Source organism: Nematolebias whitei, chromosome 21 (assembly GCF_014905685.2).
Source record: "Nematolebias whitei isolate Nwh7 chromosome 21, NemWhi1, whole genome shotgun sequence".
Lineage (NCBI taxonomy): Eukaryota > Metazoa > Chordata > Actinopteri > Cyprinodontiformes > Rivulidae > Nematolebias > Nematolebias whitei.
The window spans coordinates 13,274,249-13,288,492 of record NC_056518.1 but is presented as its reverse complement, the minus strand read 5'-3'; the positions used below and the strand labels follow the sequence as shown (position 1 = coordinate 13,288,492).

The 14,244-nt window shown below is 39.5% G+C and overlaps 2 protein-coding genes across 2 annotated transcripts in view; one reads left to right on the top strand and one right to left on the bottom strand.

The window, feature by feature from the left end:
* Positions 1-14,244, bottom strand: part of fancm (FA complementation group M) — a 49,087-nt gene that overhangs the window by 25,114 nt on the left and 9,729 nt on the right. Inside the window, exon 5 of the mRNA XM_037695326.1 lies at positions 1,951-2,082. Within this exon, the coding sequence (XP_037551254.1) occupies positions 1,951-2,082 (132 nt within the window). The remainder of the gene's footprint in view (positions 1-1,950; positions 2,083-14,244) is intronic.
* Positions 8,624-14,244, top strand: part of soul3 (heme-binding protein soul3) — a 10,258-nt gene continuing 4,637 nt past the window's right edge. Inside the window, exon 1 of the mRNA XM_037695280.1 lies at positions 8,624-9,169. Within this exon, the coding sequence (XP_037551208.1) occupies positions 8,959-9,169 (211 nt within the window). The 5' untranslated portion in view covers positions 8,624-8,958. The remainder of the gene's footprint in view (positions 9,170-14,244) is intronic.

The window sequence follows — 14,244 nt, the reverse complement described above, 5'->3', positions numbered from 1 at the left end:
GGTTTTGTAAAGTTTTTACAGATTTTTGAATGACGTTGTAAATCATGCGTGAGTTTTAAATCTTGACGTGATACATTTTGGACTTAACTTGGAATCATCCTCTAGTTGTAGAAACTATCCTCTGCTCATTTCTACTTCTCAGAGATTCAGTTTTTCAAACAATGCTCTTGTTATAACCGGTCTTAAGACAATTAACCTGATTTATTGCTGAATGCTCCTCGTTTATTCAGACCACTCATTCTTACGGCCTTTTGTTGCTTCACTCCGTCTTTGTTGACATGTTGCTAGCATCAAATTCAAAATGATCCCATTTCCCCGCAAAATACTAGAATTTACTAGTTTCAACATGTGATACGTTTACTGTGTTCCTCTGTTTATAAAATATGGGTTTATGAGACTCAAAATCAGTGCGTTCTGTTTATATTTACATTTTGCACATCCTATTCCTAACTTTTCTTAAATGTTCCCATTGTGATGTGATCTATTATTTAAGAATATACAGAATTACAAGCCAATAAATGTTAAACTACTATAAATAGGATCACAATAGAGTGAATGTTTATGAAACATTCACTCTATTGTGATCCATTTTTCATCCATACAATTATCGGTGCAATTCTTGTCCCGCAGTTTCCAACCTATTTCAACAAATCATAAATCAAATTGTTCAGCTCTTTCAAGACAATCCTGCTTTGACTTTTGGTGCAAATTTAGCTTTTTGAAATATTTAGCCTTTTCTTTCATTTAATTTTTCATAGTAAAATGAAATGAGCTCCTTTTTCATCCTTCAAATCTTTAGATCCACTGGTTCTTTCACATTTTGTTCTGGTTCAGCTTCTTTCAGCTTCCTTAGGTAAATTTTTAAAAAATCAGCTATTTTCAGATAATCTCAGCTGTTTTGTGCTCCTTTTAGATTCTTTCTGCTAAATACAACATTTTTGTGCTTCTTTCCGCTCATTTCAGCTTGTTCTGCTCCTTTACACGTATTTCAGCACGTTTCAGCTTTTTCTACTATTTCAGCTATTTAGCAGTTTTATGCTAATTTAACATTTTTCAGCTAATTCCACATTTTTTGCACTTACTTAAACTTTTTTCAGCCTAATTCAGCAAAATATGGTTTCTCCACTTCCTTTTTGTATTTTCAGCTTCTTTCTGCCTTTTTAGCTACTTTTCAGCTGGGTTTTTTTTTTTTTTTTGTTGTTGTTGCCAATTTCAGCTTTTTTCAGATAATTTACACTTTTTTTTCTGATTCTTTCAGCAAACATGTTCTTTCTGTTTTCTTTTGCAAAATTAAGCTTGTTCTACCTGTTTAGCCAATTTTAGCTGTTTTCAGATAAATTCAAGTTTTTTGTGATAATTTCTGTTACTTTCAGCCAAATTAACTTCTTTATACTAATTTCAGCTTATACTCCTTTCAGCTTTTTTCTGCAAGTTTCAGTTTTACTTTGTTCTTTCAGCTACTGTTTAGCTGTTTTTATGCTAAATGTATATTTTCCAGCTAATTCCACATTTTTAAGCTCATATCAGCTCCTTCCACTTCCTTATGATAGTTTAAGCTTCTTTATGCCATTTCAGCTACCGGTACTTTGTTTTTGTTACTTTCAGCTTTTTTAGCAAAATTCCTAATTTTTGTGCTCATTTCTGCATATTGAAACCTAATTCAGCAAATAAGTGTTCTTTCTGCTTTCTTCTGCTAATTTAGGCTTTTTCTTCCATTTCAGTTACATTTCAGCATGTTGTTTGCTTTAGCCAATTTCAGCTGTTTTTCAGCAAGTTCTTCTGCAAGAAGAATCCACACTGCATTTTCACAGGAAATGCAATTTCTCTAGTTTGGCGCTCTACTTTTGCCTTTCACTGCATGTTGTGAGTTTTGATGCTTCCATTATTTTATATAAATTATATACAAATGTTTACAACATAGAAACACAAAAGATTTGAATGGGTCCGTGCCTTGATGTGCGGAGGCGGGTTCCTGCGGAACTGATCCCTGGTCAGAATGAGCTGGTATTTGCTGAGAGTCCGCAAGTCCTTGTGGGCCATCACCTGGTTCTGAACAAGACGAGACATAAACTTCTCCAGTACCTGGAAAGATGGATAAACAACACAAATGTAGGTCGTCAAGAAGAGGACATGTCTCTTTTATAGTGGAAATGGTCCAGTCCGAGTGGATACACAGGCAGGGACACACAAAGCCCTTTATGAACACTTTAAACACACTCCCGCTACTAGTAAGCAGACTTTTACACAATGAATGAAAGTGTCATCCCATTCAAAACTAAAATGTGTTCAGTCCTTTGTTCCCTTCTCTTGTCCTCATTTTAAAATAATGGGAAAACCGATGGAGGCGATTCATCCATCGAACACAATTTTAACAGTCTTTTCATCGCAGCTGCAGAAAATGAGAGGCTGGGTCGTCGCAATTTCAATTTCAGCCGGCGAAATCTGCGCCGCACACTGAACGGAATAAAAGACCGCCCTGACAGAAGTAGGTTGCCCACGGGAAACTGTGCGTAAAAATTACGTTTCGTAACAGACGACAGGTCATTGACTTGCTTTAGGAGACATTACAGAATCACAACCAGGAGAATAAGCGACAGAAACTGGAGAGACGTCTCATTCACACTCATGGATCATACATTTCTAAAGGAAACTGGTTCTTTGAGAAGAAATCTGCTGCTGTTGTATCCTCCATCAGTCAGGAGTTAAAAACAAAAACTTTATGTATTCTAACATTTGTCCTACTTCTTTTCTAAAACTCACCGACAGCTTCTGAGGTGAAATGTGAGTGTGCTCATGAGTACAAAAGAAAAGGGTTAAATGATCACCTTTAATCCTGCTGACATTTCAGATACCATCAAGAGCCAATCCTAAATGTTTCATCATGTCAACGTAAGAGGCCATCTGGCTAGGCTTCATTTTCACTCCTGTTGTGGTTTTAAAGCACAACAACTGAGTCGCTAAGATCTGGTCAATGTGATTTTAGATCTGGTGGAAAAACGTTCATTGGCAAGAAACTGATCATGGAATGAAAAGTGATCTTACAACACCGGGTGAAAACATTAAAGAAACCTTCTATCATTAACATCGGTCGCTGTTAGCAACAAAGACAGTCTGCAGGAGGACTCTCTGACTAAACAAGGGGTACGCCGATATCCGCCATCGCTGACGGATCTGAATAGCGAATGTTTTGGTGCAAGATGTTCAAGTGGGTAAGAGTTTCACTGTGGAGAAGAACAGAAGGAGGGTTTTCTTTTTTTTTCTTGTCCATGGCTGTGCAGTGTGATGGATTCTGGCAAGCACAGAGAGCAATTTCATCCACTGCCAGGTGCAACGGCGGAGCCAGGGGGTGGCCAATGGGGGCCTTGGCCACCAAAAATTAATCTTCGGTCACCCCAATCATTTGAGAAAACTAAATTTTTCAAGAACAGTAGTCCCTCGATACTTCACAATTCGACTTTCGCAGACTTGCTCCATCGCATTTTGTGAACGTACAGCCCATAATATATAATATTGAACAAATAATAATAATAATTAATTAATTAATATTATTCACATGATTGGGACAGTACTGGATACAGTACTGCACATTAGTCCCTCGTTTATCGCGGGGATGTGTACCCCGAAGTCTCTCGTTAAGTGAAAAACCACAAAGTAGGAGTAGTAGTACAAGTGGTAAGTAGTAGTTTATTTTAGTATTTATATGTTAAGGCATTTTATACCTTTCCCACACTTGCAACATTCTAAACAATGTTTCTAAACTCCAAATGCTGTAAAAGAGCACAGCATGTCATGATTTCAGCTCTCTGCCTCCGGCTGCACTCTCGGCCACGCCCACTTCTCCGCTCTGCACAGAGATCAGCTGATTAGCTGCAGGAGGACCACTGTGGGCTGCACACAAGTGTTAAATTATTTAAAATAATTTATTTTAAATAAAAAAAAACATGCCGATTGTCCAGCTCATCCATCAATCAGTCATTGTGTGTCATGTCCAAGCTTACTTTAAAATCCACAATGGAGCGAGTATGTGAAAAACGAACCGCAAAGTAGCGAGGGACTACTGTACAGTAAAAGTTAATGAAAAAATAAAATATTTTGGACAGGTGCCGCCATTTTGTAGTTTTCTCTCTGTAAGCCTCCACTGTATCCCCACTCATAATGACCACATTTCCCAGAAGGCAACAGGACTCCGCCCAGAAGCCCCGTTTCTTTCTGCTAAAAAACAGACGTACAGTAAAGTTTTGATCTGATCGATGCCCCCGGAGCAGAGCCAGACTTCCAGACCAATAGATGAATCTTGAAATAAGATAACCCGCCCACGTGGACCTCCGAGCAAACGCGCGTGGCCGAAGGTCCGGCGCTCCGTCCAGAGTCCAGCAGGACTTTTTAAATCTCTTTCAACCGGCCCACTATGAGCCCTGAGCAGGACGCATGCAGCCGATGATCCAGTGATCCATCCAGAGCTTACAGGGACTTTTTTCCCCTTTTTTCAACCGTCCAGCCATGGGACGTGTGTGGCTGATGATCCAGTTGTTCATATGAAGCTTAACGGGACTTATTTCACATCTTTCAACCAGGCGATGAGGACCTCTGAGCAGGGCGGACACGCTGGTCAGTAAAATTTAGTAGCTACATATAAGTACAGTATGTTGTTAAAATTAGTAGGTTTAAGATTTTAGAACATTGATTGTGGGTTGTTGCAGGGTACGTTTGCAGAAACAGAACAGAGTCGGACCGCTCCTGTTCTGCAGAGTCCGGTAAGTAAAATGTTGTAGCTACATATACAGTACTGTACGTTGTTAACATGATGTAGGTTTAAGAGTTTAGAAGTTTGCAAGAGTGTGGGAAGGGTTTAAAACGCCTTAATATATACCTGTATATAAATACTAAAATAAACTACTACTTACTACTACTACTACTACAGTAAATACTAAAATAAACTACTACTTACTACTACTACTACTACTACTACTAGTGTACATAATTTTGTTCCATCTCATGTACCACATGAGATGGTAATGAATGGACTGTAAATGAACTGTACTTATACAGCACCTTTCTATCTTATCGAGATACTCAAAGCTCTTTACACTACAATCTGTGTCCTCATTTACTCATTAATACAGCACTCTACTAGATCTCTACAAAGATAATTGAACAAATCATTCTAAAGAGACTAATCAGAGATTTATCACATTCATACACTGATGGGACACACATCAGAGGCAATGAGGGGTTCAGTGTCTTGCCCAGGGACTCGTCAGCATGTGACTGCTGGTGGATTCAAACCCCCAACTCTTGCATTGGAGGACGACTGCTCTAACCACTCAGCCACAGCCGCTCAAATGACAATAAAGTTTACTTGAACTTAAACTACTGTATCCCTACTTTGTGGTTTTTCACTTATCACATGGGGGCGTGGTCCCTAACACCCGCGATAAACGAGGAACTACTGTAATCTAAAAACTATAAAGCATAGTTTCCTCAAATGATATGGGTGGCAGGTTTACATATGGCAGTAGCCATCTTGGACTTTGAATTGGCAACCCATTTTCAAAAGGAACATTTCTTACCCAGATGCAGCTGATCTGTGAAGACAGTGTCTAATAGGGTCATGTTTCGTCACTACGACAGTATTGTTGTTGCTACTCCCAGAGAAAGATCCAGATGTGACTGGCAGAACGATGTAGAAAAATATTCACGAGTGTTCAAATTAATTTACCAGCTGTCAACCTTTGAGCTCCTTCTTTAATGAAGTTTTTTTTTCTTTTCCTTTGTGCTCTCTTCTTCAGGGGTCGCCACAGCGAACTAACTCGTTGCCAGTTATTTTTAGGCCGGATGTTCTTCCTGACACAACCACACACCACCGAGCTACCACAGCCCTCTGTGTGGAGCAGAGCTGCTACCTAGGGCATCTGGGGGAGCAGATGGTGGGGGTTAAGAACGTTGCTCAAGGGCCCAGAGTGGGACGAATGAGGGTGGAGGCAGGTGTGGGTGCTTCACCTATCCCACTCACATTTTGATGTTGACAGTACCGGGAGTTGAACCAGCGATCACAGGCCCACCTTCTCTAACCTCTGCGCCACCACTCCCTTCCTTCTTTAATGAAGTAAAATATCAACACAACAACAAATATTTTACACTATAATGTCATAAATTAAAAGTTCACAGAGAACCTTTTGAAGTTTGTAAATTTGATGCTTTGATTGCAAAGACTTTGATGTAAGAACTAAAAACTGGCACGCATTGATCAGATTCTGACTTTTTAAGACGCTTTTTTTTTTTTCTTTTTACTTTTCTGTGGACGTCTTAATGCAACCATTACCTTCACTGAAGATTTTTAACTTCACCAAATACACAATTTCATACAAAGTGCCTCATTATCAACCTATGTACCAAACAACAACAAAATTGTAATTCTGACAAGACGTTGCCAGATAAGAACCACAAGCTTTGAAGGTCTGTTTATCAGCCCTCGGGTCCTTCATGGCCGTTTCAGGCTCGAGGATGTGTCGATTAAATGTCTGACTGACGGAGTCATAAACACGATGTTCAGATGGCTCCGTTTCTAAAATCCAACATTAATCTGTAAAGTACGTACTGGACACGCATATGTTCCTATTAAAGCAAAACAAGAAAACGCATCATTGAAACATGTTGACTAAATACAATTTTAGTTATTTAAACTGTTTATTTTTTTTCATTATTCTTATGTATTTTAGAATAAAAGTTTTCTTTTTATGGACTTGCGACCTGTTCCAGGGTTGTGCCCCGCCTCTCGCGCAGTGACCCCCGTGACCCGGAAAGGAAGAAGCGGGTAAAGATAATGGATGTCTGATTTATCTAACTATCTGCAGTCCTTCAGTCTGGAGCGCAAGGTTTTTTTATTTTATTTAAAGAAATGGCTTCTGGTTCATAAAAAGATGACTTGCTAGCTGCACATGCTACAAGAAACTGCCCTGAGCCTGCTGACAAACAGGAGGACCTCAGTGAGAGGATGTGCATACTGCAGTCACGTCCAGATTACGGGATTAAGCTGAACCAGATTAGTGAGGTCATTGTTTTTGCTCGACTGGAATGTAAATTGCAAGAAGAGAATGTGCAGAAAGACAATGTCATGACACCTTCCCAACTTTAAATGAACTTCATCTGCTCCTACTTCCAGCAGTGAGCTTTAGTCTTCTACTTTCATTGATATAATGAAACTGTGGATCTATCAATGATTAAAATGATCCGTGATTAAGTTTTGGATACAGGTAAACAGACTTTACATTTGCATCTAAAGCACTCCACTGAAACCTATCAAAACGTAATCAAGTACTAAAGCAGCAGATTATGCATTATTTAGATTTACATTAAAATATGTAAATAATGGAGACTATTTGAGAACAAAAACAGGGAATAAAAAGACTGTGGTTACTCTTATTTACAAAGAAATGAACTTTTCCAACTACTGGATGTAACCTTGGTGTTTCTACTTGAGTATCAGTGACACTTCCAGGTGGGAGAAGTATAAAGAAGAGGATTACTGTTGCTGCAAGTGTGGATTAGTGATTCACACTGGTCTGACTCTGAACACCGACTTATCGAATAAACCTGAACGCAGTTCATGTGAACACCAGTAGAGTCAGGGAGGGGAGCGATGAGGTCCCTCCTCCTTGTAACGTGTTGTTACTGTAACTACGGTGTAAAGGCGTACTCTGACACTCCCACAGAATATAGTGGATTGTATAATTTCCTCTCTACGTGCACGCTGAAGGGTACGACATGGCGGCTGGCTGTTGCAGCCACAGAGATTATGTGAAAGATGTCCCCTGGTGATCAAATTCAGTTTTGTTAATAATCTTCTGCCTAACATTTATGTAGTTTCTTAACAACTTTATGGGAAAAAAACAACATAAAAACAAGCAGAGGAGATACCTGCATCCATGTCCATCTTCTTGGAGCGTTAAAAAGTTAAACACAAAAGATGCCCTGCTGTCACCAGATACTCAGATATTTTAATATTAACCACGTTTATAAATTGCACATTAATTAATCTAAATCAGAATGCACATAAAATGTGAATTAATACGTCACCTTTAGTTGCACTGTTTACTATGAAGATAAATCACTCTCGAAAGTAGTCGCAAAAGCATACCGCAACTTTTACAAACGCGTACTACACGATTCACAAATGCATAAAAAGTTTTTCAAAAGTACACATTTCGATGTATATATAAATCTTTAATTTATTCAGATGAAGAGCAACCTGCTCATTTTAGGTTGGTTATTTTAACCGCACAGTTCCTTTAATTAACATTTCTGGAATACAGTAATGTTAATCTAAGCATATGTGTTTTAATCTAGATGGTTGTGAGCTATAGTGCCAAATTATTATTATTTGTTTCCAATAACTCAGTAAGAATGTTAAGGCTCAGATGTCCCAGCTTTATGTGAGCCTTATTTTACTCATGCTTGTGACACTGATTTGCATTGAGCCGCTCAGACTTCCCTGTTTAAAGACCTGTCTGCACTGTGCTCTGACAGGAGGCTCGTATTTATTTACTCGGGCTGCGCGGCGGGGCGGGGCTTGCGAGAACCCAAGCGTCACGTGCTACCGCCCGTGGCCGGGCGGCCCAGCTTCATAAACACCACACACACACACAGCTCGGTAAAGTGTCACGCTCCTCTGCACGAGAAAGAAGCTCGACTACTTTTTAGTATTATTAGCGATTTTTAAACGTTCCCCCAATAAAGGGACGTAGTTTACGAACGTCGGGTAAAAGAACGAAAACAAATATGGTGAAACGCTTCGGTTGTAGCGTCGCAGCGTCTCGGTTGTTGAGCAGAAACCGGCTGTGATAATCTGTACAAAGTGTACGCTGCGAAGAGATTCAAAACAAACAAGTAAAGTACTTTCAACTTTTTTTTATTCTTTTTAAATTTTCACTTTCGAGGCTTTTTGTTCGAGGCTTTGAAATGGACCGAGGCGGTTGCCAGATGAGCGGCGGCGGCGGCGGAGGAAACGGAATGATCACCCTGGAGGACCTGGAGGCTTTCACCGAGGAGCAGCTCTCGGACGCGGGCAGCCTGGAGGAGGAGGGCGCGGACATGGAGGCAGACGGCTCCGGCAGAATGCTGCAGTACTGGCAGGAGGTGGCGAGGGGGCACCAGGTGGAGGTCTCTCAAGGTAAATAAAACTTGAAAAACAGCGCATTACAGGTGTCCTAACTCCTGTCTTTCTGTCTCACAGACAGATTAAAGGAAAAGAACGAGTTGGACTTGGTTAGGCCGCTTTTAACTTTTGTTCTGGACATTCCTTGCTTCAGGCAGCTGCTGGTTTGAACTAGTGACTTTAGCGTATTAAAATTCAGCAACAAGTTGTCCGTGAACACCAAACTACAACAGATCCGTGCAGCGTTCAAGCAGCGAATGATCTGTAAGGTGGTTTTGTTTCTGTCATGTTTGTGATACGACTGTAATAACACGGTTAAATGCAAACAAATTTAATTTAATTCAGTTTATACGGCGCCAAGTCACAACAGAAGTCATCTCGGGGCACTGAACAGAAACATTCATATACATAAAAAGTTAATTAACATTATTTATCCGAGGAGCAGACCGCTTTGAGTTTAACTCCATCACAGACTCATCTTGAGCATGAAGGCGACAGTGGAAAGGAAAAACTCCCTCATGAGGAAGAAACCTTTAGCAGAACCAGGACAAGAGGTCATCTGCTTCGACCGGCTGGGTTTGAGAGGAATAGATACACAATGGCAGGTCAAGAATCACATGTTAAGATAGAACTAGTATCACATGAAAACTATTCAATTGTAACAATTAATTTAAGAAATGAGGTCAGTTCGTCCTCCAGTAGTCTAAGCCTATAGCAGCATAACAAGCCAACTCTAACTATAGGATTTATCAAAAAAGAAAAGTCTTTAAACTGGACAATGTGTCAGTCTCACAGACAGAAACTGGACATTAGTTCCACAAGAGAGGAGCCTGAGAACTGAAGGATCTTGCTCCCATTCTGCTTTTGTAAACTCTAGGAACCACAAGTAAGCCCACATTCTGAGAGCGAAGTGCTCTGTTAGGAAAATATGGAACAAAAACATCTGTAATATAAGATGGAGCTAGGTTGTTGAGGGCTTTGTAGGTTAGAAGATTTTGACTTCTATTCTGAATTTGACAGGGAGCCAGTGGAGAGAAGCATAATAAATGCATAATTTAACTAATCTGTCTTTATTCACACCTGTTATTTTATGTATCATTTATTAGCTGTCAAATAATATTCAATGCTTTTGATTTTAATGTTTTGTGTGCATGTATTATTATTATTATTATGCCCATTAAATACACGTCAATCACTACAAGAAGTCTACGGCATAAGATGTAATAAATGAGCAAAATCAAAAAGTCGTGTTTTTTTGCCAACAATTACAACTCATTTGTTTCCATTTGAACATTGACAAGGACATTTTGGACAGTGTGTGAAAAAAAAAAAAAAAGAAATTAAAAAGTTAATTAATTAAAATGTTTATTAGTCAGAGGGAGATCAATGTTCCAGAGGAGTCAAAATAACTAATGCGTGGACAAAAGCAAAGTAATTTCAGGCGGAGGGAACATAACTAATCAACAAATTTAGTTCTAAACAAAAGGTGAGAATTATTTATTTGTTTTTTGATGCACTTTTTATAAAAACCCTCATGAGTTTGTGTTACATTAACCCCGAATAACATCAAAACCATTGCAAAATCACATATTCTGACAACTAACATACTATTTAACTGAATCAAATCTATATTAACTACTTAAGTCCTAATGACCCTTTTGAATTAAATGTCATGCTAAACCAACGTCAGACCCAAAGTTTGCTTTGAACAGCTGATTATATCCATAATGATGGACCCGATAACAACCTTTACCACTAAATAATGGTAATTATCCAACACAGAAGGACTGGGAATCAAATCTGTAACAATTAGTCAAAGAACACTGCAGTGTGTGAAATTACAGCCAACATGTAAAGGCCCTCAGTTTTTTCTTTGACTTCCCTACGTGAGCACAAAGATGACGGATGAACAATGCATCACGCTCCACCCTAACCCTTGCCACGGAGCCGATGGCTCATACGTCACCGTGCAGATGTACAATTTGCAAATTTCAGGAATGTGTTCTTTGCTCCCTCTGAGCTGCTTTTGATGCAAAAGGGGAAAAAAAAAAAAAGGCTGATTTTTCTTGTTTTTGTCGAGGAAATAAAAACTACGAACACAGACCTAAACAATGAACTCACTGAGAAAAGTTAAGACTTTCAACATTTTAATTCCTGCTTTTGTTTACAGAACAAACGGCAAATAGCCACGTTTACCTTATCAAACCCATTAGTGACAAACGAACGCTAAATCTTGAGACCCTGGACCCATTCGCCGTGCACAGACCTGAATAGACAATAAAGCTCCTCACGTCCACCCTGGGACCCTTCTGGACATCAAGCAACACTATGTTTACATGCGCACAGTTCGTTGATTGAACTGAACTATCTTCAGATTAAATAATTCAAATACATCATTTACATGGGCACAGTCCGGTCGTGACGAGTGTTTACATGCAGAAAAGAAGTGCTGACGTGTGCGGAGTGGTAAACTCTCCTTAAAAAAAACGCAGAAGAAGAAGTTCTACTTCCGTGATGAACGTAAACAAACCGGAGCGCCCAAAACGGCCCCGCGCCAGGTTTTAATGACGGTGGAGACGTTGCTGCACTGCCCGACAGCTGCAGGTGATGCAGATCATTCTGAGCTCGGTCAAAGCTTCTAGTAGTTGTCGCTAACCAACCAGTTGTGCTTCCCCGACATGCTAATATTATTCGCATTAGCCAGGCGGAAATACGTGAGGTAGACAGGTCGCACATGCGCAGTCAGGTCAGTTTTCCACAATCGGAAAAAAAAAATGATCAGGTTAAGTGTTTACATGCGCACCGTTCAGATTATGACTCAGCACAAACCACACGTCTCATTTGGATTACAAATTCATTCGGATCGAGCTGAACCAGCAAAGAATAATCCGAATGGGGCGCTTACATGACGCACTCTTATTCCGAATGGCCGTTTAATCAGATTACTTCTGTAAGCATAGCTAATGGGAGCACACTTGGGAGAAGAGCACGTAGCTCTGAAAGCTCACAAATGATCGTTATTGTCATGCTTTCCCCCCACGACAAGTGTTTTCATCTCCCATTTGGCAAACGAATAAGTAACATATATGATTTCTATTAAAAAAATCAACATGTAGCGCCCCCTTTCTTGTTTAATATGTATGTAATAAAACTCTGTGGGAGTCCCACTGGGAATTCAGTAGCAGTGATGGGAGCATCTCGCCCTCAGACACACTCCATTGATTGAGAGAAAGCAAAATGACTTTCTGGTGCTTTCTGTCTAAGAGACGATTATCTCCTTTGCGTATGTGGCTACTAAACTCTAGGCTCTTTACGAAACTGTAGCCAAAGTCACCGTAAACTCCTTTGCTCTAATTGGGATGGAGTCAAATGGAGTGGAGGCGCCGCTCGTCGTAATCCCCCGTCACACTTACGCTACAGCCTCAGCGTTTCTTGGACATTGTCCAAAGAGTCTGTGCGTGCGAGCAGAACTGAGTGCACCGAACGCACCAGATTATACGCAGCATTTACTTTGCCAGCTGCCAGATATATAACGTCTACAACAGACTCAAATGCAGCGAAGCATTTTACAGCAGGAGCGTATTTAATCTGGTGTTTCATACTTTGCTTTTATTTATAGTTTTTTTTTTTTAACTGATTTCTGCAGTAATAGAGATAGCTATAAGTGATAAGTTGTTTTGTTGCCTAACTGTTTTGGTTGGAGCTAGCTGTAAACATCATTTCAGACACATTACATTAAAAAGTTTGCACTGCAAGAGATGGATTTTTTTTTTTTTTTTTTTTTTGAACTCCAACCTTTTGTTGTGCATGCACAATTTAAAATGTCTGTTATAATTTCTATTCTATTCACGAGTCACTGAAGGGTCGAATGAAGACAAGACGTTTACTGATGAGAACGTGTGAAGAAGTTTTGGCATGTAGGCAACGCTGAGTGTATTGTTCCAGAAGCTCAGGACAAAATATTAGAGATACTACCAATGTGTTTTAATATTTGAAGACATTTAAAATATCTCTCACTTGAATCATTCCCAATATATATATATAGGCAAGTGAAACGGCACAACTTACAGAATACTGATCCTTCTGCAACACAGGCCTGTTATGCCAATGTCAACAGTTTTTATTTTTATTTTTGTGTGTACAAATACCTATAATACTAGTACAAGTTCCCAAGTGCCATAAATCATATCTACAATTATCTAACTCGGTAAAAGTAGCTATTTATGTCACTGAGCATAAAGTCATGCTAGTAGAAGCTAATTTTACGAACAGATTGTTAAAATGTCAGGATTGTGAAACAGCTGTTGGACAGAGTGAGGTATAAAACAGTCCCACTGCAAAAATAAATGGAACAGAAAATAGTTAGCTCTTCTGCATCAAAATTAATTAAAATATTGTCTTAGAAAATATTCATTGGCTGAGTTTTTTTAGTTTGCCTCGTTAAAATGTACACAAAGCTTGGCGTAAACTATTTGTAATTTGTGTCGAGTTACCACCTTTAACTTGTATCTTTGTTTTTATCAGCTACAACGTTCGTCCTCTGGTTCCCACAAAAATACAAACGGCTCGGTTTAAGAAACGATCGATCACCAAAACATCCACAGAACCATCTGACCCAGTTGTCCTCCACTGCATTGATAACAGATTCTATTGGGCTCGCTTTGGTTCTGCCACGGCTAAAACTGAAATACAAAAATCCACATAGGATCTACAAAGAAATTACATTCTAGCATTGGTAAAAATCTGCCCCAGGGATTCGCCTGGCTTGTGCTGCAGACTCCGTTAATAATCGTTACTCTCTGGCACAGCGCTCTGCCCGACGGCAGCTTCTTCCTTCAAATATTAAGACAGATAGCCAACAACGTAGTGCAACTGAGGACATTTCATGCATGCAGGGGAGGAAACACTGTAAATCACAGCATGTTATTTATTGTCTGTAATAACATGCATAACTGAAAAGAATTGTTACTTTATTAAAAGCAGGCCTACAACATCATCAAAAAGAGGGACTAGTCCACTTTAATGGTTTAAAGCATGACTGCATGCACACTGACAAAACTTACACATGCTTTAAAATAATATATATATAT